General features: G+C 32.8%; 1 protein-coding gene across 2 annotated transcripts; it reads right to left on the bottom strand.

Annotated features, from left to right (window-relative positions):
- Nucleotides 1-5,718: 5,718 nt before the first annotated feature.
- LOC145167290 (peroxidase 11-like) lies at nucleotides 5,719-7,945 on the bottom strand. Of its 2 annotated transcripts, none has more exons than XM_079086449.1 (4): nucleotides 7,651-7,945; nucleotides 7,365-7,556; nucleotides 7,090-7,279; nucleotides 5,719-6,330 (listed from the first exon to the last, which is right to left on the bottom strand). In XM_079086449.1, the coding sequence occupies exons 1-4, from the start codon at nucleotides 7,891-7,893 to the stop codon at nucleotides 5,906-5,908; spliced, it is 1,050 nt and encodes a 349-aa protein (XP_078942575.1). In that variant the 5' UTR covers nucleotides 7,894-7,945; the 3' UTR covers nucleotides 5,719-5,905. The 2 variants fall into 2 exon arrangements, with proteins under 2 accessions (XP_078942575.1, XP_078942576.1); XM_079086450.1 differs by having other exon boundaries at nucleotides 7,114-7,279; nucleotides 7,651-7,943.
- Nucleotides 7,946-10,676: the final 2,731 nt, after the last annotated feature.

Genomic DNA, 10,676 nt, shown 5'->3' with positions numbered 1-10,676 from the left:
TGTAGTGACTTCACTCACCAGTCTAGTGTATTAGGTTAATGCACCATTGCTCGCCCTTTACTAGTGTCTTGGTTTCAAAAGGACACCCTTCTTCTGTAGTTACCATCATACTCCACACCCGATACTGTCGTCGTCTGCTTGTTAACTCCTTAGGATCCCAAAAGATCTCATTGAGTGTAGTGACTAAAGAACATGGTTTGGCATGCGGAATTAAAGATTGCACAATGAACATGGTGATTTGGGTGTTCAAGAGATGTATTGATTATGTATTGTGTTATAAAAAAGGACATAGATCTAGTCTACATAAATAACACACACTTACACACTCAACTTTTACATCTCTCAAGCACACCTCTACAAGTGGTATGAACCCACCTTATATAGAGGTGTTTACATGTCTCTCTCTCACTCTCTATCTCTCATGTGTCACAAGGCTAATACTCCACATGCAAGTGGGTTTTACAAAAGTCAAACATTACAAAGTCATTCATGGAAAACTTTGCACCCTAACATTCTCCCCCTCAAAGGTAGGAATGAATGACCCACTTCAAATCTTCCAAAATCGAGCAACTACGCGATCCGAGCCTGAAGGGTGACACATGTCAAAACGAACTTCAATCTTCAATTCTTCCATGATTCTTCAATTTGGGCTCTAGGATGTGAGACCATACAAACCGAGCATCAACGAATGATCACGAGCTTCTCAAACTCCAAATTGATCACCCAAAAGTTGAGCATAAAAACACACCCCGAAAATCTTCAATAAAACCAAACCCATTTCGAAATGAAATCACTTCCGAATCTCCAATCGCTTCATTTCGTATACTTCAAAAATTCAAGGTCACTTCGGTCGTCAAATCCACGTAATATGAAAAATTCAAGTTTGAATTTCCATATAAATTTATCCCCCTTTTTATAATCGAAATTTGATTATAAAACATTCAAGGAAAGAGAACGTGCTCTATTCGGAATTTTTCGTATCAAAACTCCCCCTTAACATGTGGCATAATCTTTGTGCTTCAATCCAGAAAATCCAAAAAAATTCAATTTTTAGCTTCGTTCACGGATCGCCTTTGACAAAATTTCTCAAAAATGGGTAGAAATTGTCAATTTCAAAATTCTGCAGTGACCCGGTGCGCCCAAAACAGCCAAAAATGCAAAACTCTCCCCCTTTTTCAAAGCTGGGTAGAAAGCGTCAATTTGCACAAACTGCAGGGGCCTGAAATGCATTTCTTTCAAATTCTCAGCAAAAACAGTCCTTTTTCGAAAATGGGTATGAACCGCCAAATGTTCGAAATCTCAGGAATTATTTTCGAAAATTCTGCCCTTTTTGCTCCAAACATACGAAGAGTATCCCAAACATACGAAACTTCAGCCAATTTTCAAAGTTGGGTGAAAAGTGTCAAAAGTTCGAAACTTCAGTCAATTGTCAAAACATACGAAGAGTAACCCCAATTGTCAAAGTTGCCAAACATTCGAAGGTTCAAGGGCTGTTTTCGAAACTTTTGCTTTTCTTCTTCAATTCATACGAAGCATTATGCCAATTCATATGAAATTTTTATCAATCATACGAAGGGTTTGGAAAAAATGTCAAATTGTCGAAATTTCAAGGGCCATTTACGAAAATTCGTTTTTCTTTATCAATTCACATGAAAATTCAACCTGTCGTACAAAATCCTCTCTACCCCTTTGTACGAAATTCAACTGCATCCTTCGTTCAATAAACCAAATACACCCTTCGTACAAATCATCAACTACCCTTCGTATGAAACTCAACAATCCCTTCGTTAGATTCAATCGGCACCAAACTAACGAAAATTTCTCACAGCCATTTTAACAAATGCTTGTCATTCTTCGTTAATTTTGATCAAGTGACCCTTCGACTGATTCATATGCACCAAAAATTCTTCGTTTCTTAATCCTTCGTATCTCAATCATCAATTATACCCTTCGTTCCTTAATCATGTAAAGCCCTGAACATCAACATAACCAAATCCAACCCATCGATCAAATAACCAAGACTTCATTCGTTCAAGTTCCAGTTCATCAACACCAGTCAATCGTATACTGATTCCAACACATAAATTTTCTTCGATTCCAAATTTGAGTTCTGTTCATCCCCAAAACATCGAACAACCATTGAACAATTGACTAACCCCAAAATCGAAAATCAACATCACAAAGACCATTATCAATTCGATCTTTTGCAAAAACCAAACTTGACCTATCATTATTGGTATCTTCTTCCCGACTCAACATCAGACACAAACAATCAACACCATATGAGACAAATTCGATTTCAATACTTCCTTCCTTGTGGATTCGAACATATATCTACCATCCAAGTTGAATTGTAACACTCAATTGAATCAGATGTATCAATCAACAGCCAAAATTCGATGTTGACTTGTCGATCTTAAAAGTCAACAAACACAAAGATCGAAATTCTCACATAGATTTTCAAATCAAAACTTGATTATCCAAATGTTCTTTATCTCCTTCAAGTATTCTCGGTCCGTTTCATAGAAATCAAAGAGATCAATTTCATGTTTTTTAATTGACTTGATCATGATCGATTTGTGTGATTAAACACAATATATAAAATCTATTCACAAGTTAGACTCAGCAATCAAAGTCAATCGAATTCAAGATATAAAGAAATGAAAACGAAGGTAGAATCAAATGCAAACGATTAAGAATCAAGAAACGATCTGTGTGAGTTCGATGGTACAACTATTTGATGCGTGCGACTAGATCTGGAACAAGACTAAGTGATCATATGATGTAAACAAATTTTGGGCTCACAAACGGATTATTAACAGTAACATCTCAACTGTTGGGCTCAAATAAATCGGATAATGATTTTGGGCTACTATCACAAATGATGAACAGTAACAAACTCGAGTAATGGACTGGATCTTTGAATAAACGAAATGGATTTACTTTTGAATTTGTCTTTGGGCTTGAAATTTAATCTGATGAACAGTAAAATTGATTTTGTTTTTGGTTTGAATTTGATCTAAACAAAAATTAATTGGATCATCAATGGGGTTTTTCAAGAAAAATTTGATCCAACGAGTCAAACGATCACAAATCAAAAAACGCAACGCACGATTTCAATGAAATTAAGAGAGATCATAGAGAGAGACTCACCAAAAATGCTTCAATTGTGACAAATGTTGCCAAACCGAGAATCGTTCTTCAACAAATCACTTTGATCATTGAAGACCCGCTCTGATATCAATTGTAGTGACTAAAGAACATGGTTTGACATGCGGAATTAAAGATTGCACAATGAACATGGTGATTTGGGTGTTCAAGAGATGTATTGATTATGTATTGTGTTACAAAAAAGGACATAGATCTGGTCTACATAAATAACACACTTACACACTCAACTTTTACATCTCTCAAGCACACCTCTACAAGTGGTATGAACCCACCTTATATAGAGGTGTTTACATGTCTCTCTCTCACTCTCTATCTCTCATGTGTCACAATGCTAATACTCCACATGCAAGTGGGTTTTACAAAAGTCAAACATTACAAAGTCATTCATGGAAAACTTTGCACCCTAACATTGAGTCAACAACATCATACTACTTCCCAAGCTATCTCGGTTGCAGTTTCTTATATTATCTCGCTTTAATCATCATATAACCATTTCAACAATTAGGTAATTGTGCTCACCTTCAAGTTTCGTCAATCGTATCAGAGTATTTCTTTGATCTAAGGATGGAATTCATGATTGATTTCCATACTTTTTTCTCAACCATGGCCTGTAATGCTCAAACCATTACCAGAACAATTGGAGACGATCATTCTAGGGTTGTTATCAATGCAACATCTTTTAGACATGCCCTACGTCTTCCCCAATCAGAAAACTACTCTGAAACTCCTTTTGAGGAAAAATGCAATTCTATTCGATCTAGATTAGGGTATAATTTTCTCTCCTTAGGGTACTACTCGTGACCCAACCAAATATACCCTTCGCCAATGCTATTGTGATGGGTGGAAGTACTTATTAGGGGTGATTGGATAGTGTCTTGGACATAATACAGGAAGTTTAGATTAATTAAACTTATTTGAGAAATGAATTGTGTATGTCATGGCCTGCAACAAAAGACTGAATTTTGCTCAACTCTTCTTCGATCAATTAAACTTGTTGGATTGCATTAATTCTGGATTGTACTAGAGAGTTTCAATGTCAACCATAAAGTGTCCATACCCCTTTCAGTTCTCTTATCCAAGAAAACAACGTTGCATTCTCTGATATCATCCCAAATCAATACAAGAACTCAGGGATTGAAGATTTTGTCAACTACGTCAGAAGCTACCCCCTTCAATATGCATTCAGTGATTTTCTTAATCCATTCTACCCTAAGCAAGTATGTGAGTTCTATTGTTCTTGCACTATGACTTCAATGCTCAAACCATTACCGGAACAATTGGAAACGGTCATTCTAGGGTTGTTATCAATGCAACATCTTTTAGACTTGCCCTACGTCTTACCCAATCAGAAAATTACTCTGAAAATTCTTCTGAGGAAAAATGCAAGCCTATTCGATCCATATTAGGGTATAATTTTTTCTCCTCGGGGTACTAATCGTGACCCAACCAAATATACCCTTCGCCAATGCTATTATGCTAGATGGAAGTACTTGTCAGGGGTGATTGGAAAGTGTCTTGGACATGATACGGGAAGTTCATATCAGTTAAACTTATTTAAGCAATGAATTATGTATGCCATAACCTACAACAAAAGACTGGATCTTACTTGTAATTTTGAAGTTATCATTCCTATGTAGTAACATAGGCTTGTCCTAAATAACCAACTTCAACTACTTTCTAAATAATAAATTTGGAGTTCGGATTCTTGTCTCATTTTTACTTTTACTAAAGGTTAATTATGTACCTTTTCAGCTAATTGATTGCTAATAAATTAAATAGCTCAATTCGTTTTATTCTTTGGTGTTTCTAACTCACTACCAATGGTACTAAAAATGGTACAAACTCAAGTTCTACATATTTCCCGTTACAAGGATATCTGGCTCGAGCAATACATTTTTTTCATTACTTTCCATGCATTACACATTCGATACATTAGTTTCAAAAGACTCATTTCAAAGTAAAGCATCTATATTTCAAAACATTTCAAACACGTTATCAAAACATTCGTTCTTTCAAAACATTATTTGCTTTCAAAACGTTTCTGCTTTCAAGACATTCTTTCAAAACATTCATTTCAAAAGTATTTAACACCTTCATTCTGAAAACATTTCATATATCAAAACATTAGTATTTCATTATCATAAAATCATTTAACCATGTACGGCCAAAGTGGGAAAATATCAACACATGCTCACCTCAATCACACCTAGGTTAGTTAGTCCTCTTGTGGTTTGTGTCCTTAGATTAACACTATTCAAACACTACCTATACAAAATATGGAAATAAGCCGTTAAAACTACCAAAATACCCCTTATAGGTGCTATTACTAATTTTTATTGCTTCAAACCATTCTTAGTTTCTTATCATTATTCCTATTACTAAAGTCGTTAAAATAAATACAAAATTTTGATTTGATCTTGCATTCACCATTATGGATTACTTTTAATTTATACTCCCCTTCACTATTTGATCTTAGATTCTATCTGCCTAGGATCAGTAGGATGCATAGGTTACACACATTACACACATAAGCTAGATTCCAATAAGTTCAAGACAAATAAATCTAATCTACATAAACATTTTTGGGTGGATGTCAAATATTTGAAATATATACGAAGAAGAGAGCTTCGCACTTATGGGTTTAGCTCATACTCTTCTTTTATCATTCACACTCTTCACTTGGTACAAATTGTTATTAATACAAATCACAAGATACATGAAGACACAACCAGTTTTATTCATTGGTGAACCTACAATTCTTTCTGACCTCTCCATCCACATAAGTTTCGGGATTTGTAATGTTTCCCATCTTCACCATTGACTCTGAAAATTGTTCAAAAAATGCAATTGGATCTAACGCGTATTTCATCACAAGTTTCCTTGTCTCCACACCAAGAACACTCGAGTACAGTTCTTGATCCGAGTTAAGAAGGCCTTCTCCTCTCAATAGTAAATGGTAATATGAGTTGTCGAAGAGATTAGGTGAAACGTAGTCCAATGCAGTTACATGATTGTCCCTTCCTCCAACTTCTGGGCATGTTGACTTTAAGTTCTTGAGGTTTGACTCAGCGATCGGGTTCATTAGGGATGTTATTTGATAGTCTCCATAGATTCTCGCTCGATAATTCGTACACCTAGCCATGCCAATTGTGTGAACACCTGCCATATTAATTACATGGAAACTCACATACATGAGCGACATTTTCAGTCATAATATATAAGCTCATTATAAAATTTCGTCCATTTGTATAGGACGATACGTCGATAAGGTTATAGTAATCTCTTACGTTGGTTTATGTTGGTCGTGTGACATATTACCGTTTTGATTTACGGACCAAAACCCAAGAAACTACATAATAGGTTATTTGATGTGTTCTATATTAATATATGTATGCATAGGCTTATTTTTTGTGGCCCAAAAAACAATGGCTTTTTTTGCTTGTATATTTCTTAAGATAATTATGTTTTTTTAACTAAAACGCATTAAAAAATTTGGCTTAAAAATTACCAATAACATATATACAAGTGGATTGTTAAATGAATAATAATTTTTGTAATTATATTTATTTAAAAATTTGAAAAGGTTAATTGACTAGCTACTTCACTCGGTTTGATCTGTTCTGAAATTTTATCACTTTTAATTAATTTATCTAAAAATGGATAATTTGTATTATGCTTTATTGTTAACGAATCCTATAAATAAAAAGAAAAAAGTTCTCAAAAAGAAACAGCTTGAAAAGGCAAAACTTGTTAATTAAAATTTACTGATCACTGCATAATAACTTTCTTTATATAAAAACCTTAAATCACATTTTCGGTAACTATATATTTGTATATGTTAATTATGAACCTACATGGAAGAGAATTAGAGAAAAGTTTCGATCCAACCCTACCCGACCCACCCATTTTATTACTTACCTATATCAATTGAGGTTTGCTTACCAGAAAGCGCTACCATATCAGTGACAGAGAGACCTTGGTATATGAACTTAGCGATGATCGATAGCAGCCCAATGTTGGCACCTGGTATATTTGTTTCAACCTCAGCAAAGCTAGCTGTTTTCGAGTCTTTCCTCCCAACTGGGACATCCCAATAAGGTCCACCAACCTGAACTCGCAAGCCAAAAGCATTAAAAACAAACAGAAATCACAAAGTACTTATATATCAGAAATTTATTAAATTCTTTATGTACCAGTACAGTAGCATCTCTTGCAGCGATAGCAAGAGCATCAGCACAAGAAATAGTCTCAGGACACTCGGATTCAAGCTTTTCTTTGATCCTATCTATGATGTCAAAGCCTTTCAGCGATTTTAAATTCGTGGGAGCGTTCTTCTCTCCTTGAAACGTGACTGTGTCTTCTAGCAACACTGACCCATCACATCCCTGCATGCAGCACCAATAAAACAAGAAATCTCTAAATGCCAACCTTATATAGTAATAAAAAGAAGATTAAAACATATTTTAGTAGTTGATGAACCTGTACAAAACAGTCATGAAAATGTAAACGTAAGATGAAGGCAGCGTTTCGGGGTTCGGTTAAAACAGCACATTCCATTTCTTTCCTGATTATGGCTTCTGCGTTTGGGCAAGTCTTCTTGTAGTACTCCATGGATAAGGGAGGATCAGTTGCATGTAACATGGTGAAGTGACAGAAACTCATAAGTAAAAGATGATTGAGGATGGATCGAATGGAGATGCATGTTGATGGTCTGGTTTTCATGATGCTTAATTAATGTGCGTGACAGAGATGGTTGGATGTTGGGACTGATGGTATATATCATAGTAATTTACGTGCAAATGCTGAGAACTAAGGAAGGTCTGTGTGAATTTGTGTTGTTAGTCAATAGAGGATGCAACCACTATTGGTTTGATTGGTGGGTATTCTAAGACCAAATTCACAAGAATCCTTGTATGTTAACTCCATTTATATATATATATATATATATATATATATATATATATATATATATATATATATATATATATATATATATATATATATATATATATATATATATACTAGGTGTAAGACTCATTTATTACATGAGTTCATTTAACTTTTTTTTTATATAAAATTATAAATATTTGAGAAGTTGAATTTATAAGAAAAAAAAGAAAAATATTGAATTATTAAAATTAGACTATTTGTTCTCTTTTAAATTTAAACAAATAAATTATATAAATAAACAAAAAAAAACTAATGAGCTTTAATTTAGAAATTTTGAAATTAGAAGGAAAGTCAATTAATGAAATTGAAATGCCTTTATTATTATATTTATTGCAATTAATACATTTAATAAAAATGAAACAACCACAAAATGTCATGTGAAAATTTTTTTATTGAAAATAACCACAAAATGACATGTGGTCAAATCAAAGAGAATATGACAAGTGCCAAAAAGTTTTTTATTTATTAGGAAGGATATATATATATATATATATATATATATATATATATATATATATATATATATGGTTAGGTTCATGTGAGACCATCATATTTTGTGAAAAATGGAGATGCAATCTTAGCAATTCATTTTGGATTATAACAAAATTCACCGGATTATAACAAAATTCACTTTCTTTTTTTTGTTTAATTTTTTTTTGCTATGTTTTTTATCGAAAAAAAAACCGAATATACCATTGTACATGATTTTTCGTACTATTTCCATAGAGATCTATATTTATATACAAAAAATGATTTTTTTTTTCAAAAAACGCACTTCATTTCTTTGTTTTTTGAAAAGTTAATGCCTATTTTTTATCGAAAAAATTTAATAAATATATCAAAATTAATATTTTTGGTACTCTTTAAACATAGATTCATATTGATGTAAAAGAAAAGAAAAAAACGAAATTTCAGTACAGATTCACAATATACAGATTCACATTGTGAATCTAAACAGATTCACAATGTGAATAATAGTAAGTTAGATTCACATTGTGAATGTTAAAATTGAAATATTTACAGTTTAGATTCAAAATATGATTCAGAACTAATCGAGTTTTTTCAATCGTTGATGATGTTTATTAATAAATAACAAAAAATTGAGATTTTTGGTATAATTGGTTTTTTTTATAAAAATAAACTAAAATATTTAAAAAAAAACAACAAAAGGAAGTGAGTTTTTTTCAAGAAAAAAAAAGTTTGTTTTTGATATATGAATACGGATCTCTATGGAAAGATGACGAAAAATCGTGAACAACGGTATATTCCGTTTTTTTCGATAAAAAACGTTGTTTAAAAAAATTAAATGAAAAAAGAGAGGGGTTTTATGGTATAATCTGGTGTATGTGTCCACTGTACAAGTGTACATCTATTCCCTTGGTTGTTGATTGCTTTAAATTTCGACGCTAACGATTAGTTCCTTGGTTCTTTGTTAATAATGGTTCTCTATTGAACCTAACCATATATTCATATATGAACAAGTATATATGAACAAGTGATTATTCATATATGAATATGGCGGTGGTGGTTGGTGGTGGTTGGTGCTGGAGGTGGTGGTGGTGGCTGAGATGGCAATGATGGTTGGTAGCGGAAGGGAGGTGGTGGATTTATATATGAATATACTTACATTTTTATTCATATATGAATATTATCCATCTTTCATCGTGTTGGTACGACATAGTGTTTTGCAGCAACATTAAATAATTGGCTGAGAATGAATCTTATTTATTTATTTATTTTTTTCATTTGAACTTACCTTTATATATATATATATATATATATATATATATATATATATATATATATATATATATATATATATATACATACTATCTTATAAAAGAAATCTCACTATTTATAAGAATATATTCAATATAATAATATTATTTTTAAGTCATACCATCTGTAAAGCACTATTTACAATTCTAAGTTAGATATACTATTATATCTTAAAAATACAAAGCTAACAACTATTACACAAGGTGAATCTCTCAACATTAAACCGGTATTCTCTCACCTTCAGCATATTCAAATAATAAATGTGTTGATTCATTGAGTTGACGTAGTTAAAATCGCGTTTCTTCCGAATCCGTCTTCTTTTTCCTCTTCTTCAAGTGATTGATTCCCTTCTCTCCAAAGTTAAATTCAATTTCTCTATTTTTTTCATCTACTTTCGCTCTTGGTCCTCCCAGCACCACACAAACACACATGTAGGCATGCACAGACATGTACACACCATTCAGTGTCGTGGCTTCCGACGAAAACAACCAACATGATCTCTGTTTCGCTTCAGTTAATCAATCGGTTATATATGTTGTTGGTTATAAAATAGGAGACATTTGGGTATTCTAGTTGAAAATCGTTAACCTAGGACTCTGGCGATTTGCAAGTATTTATTATGTTTTTGATATGGTTTGTTCCTTTCTTACTCTCAATGTTTCTCTTTAAGTTTCAGAATTGAATTGAAGAATGTAAATTATGTTTTCTCAAACCATCTGTTAGGTGCTCACTTAACTAGGTTTGTTTTCTCTCTTTTACTATTTTTATGTCGTTCC

Source organism: Lactuca virosa, chromosome 3 (assembly GCF_052849685.1).
Source record: "Lactuca virosa cultivar CGN04683 chromosome 3, Lactuca_virosa_CGN04683_v6, whole genome shotgun sequence".
Classification (NCBI taxonomy): Eukaryota; Viridiplantae; Streptophyta; class Magnoliopsida; order Asterales; family Asteraceae; genus Lactuca; species Lactuca virosa.
Note: the sequence above shows the minus strand (reverse complement) of the source record. Positions and strands in the feature narration are given on the sequence as shown.

Coding starts and splice junctions, on each gene's coding strand:
- LOC145167290 (XM_079086449.1), bottom strand. CDS start 7,893: ATGAAAACCAGACCATCAACATGCATCTCCATTCGATCCATCCTCAAT. Junction 7,280..7,364: donor CAAGAGATGCTACTGTACTG/GTACATAAAGAA, acceptor TTGCGAGTTCAG/GTTGGTGGACCTTATTGGGA. Junction 6,331..7,089: donor GCAAACCTCAATTGATATAG/GTAAGTAATAAA, acceptor TTAATATGGCAG/GTGTTCACACAATTGGCATG.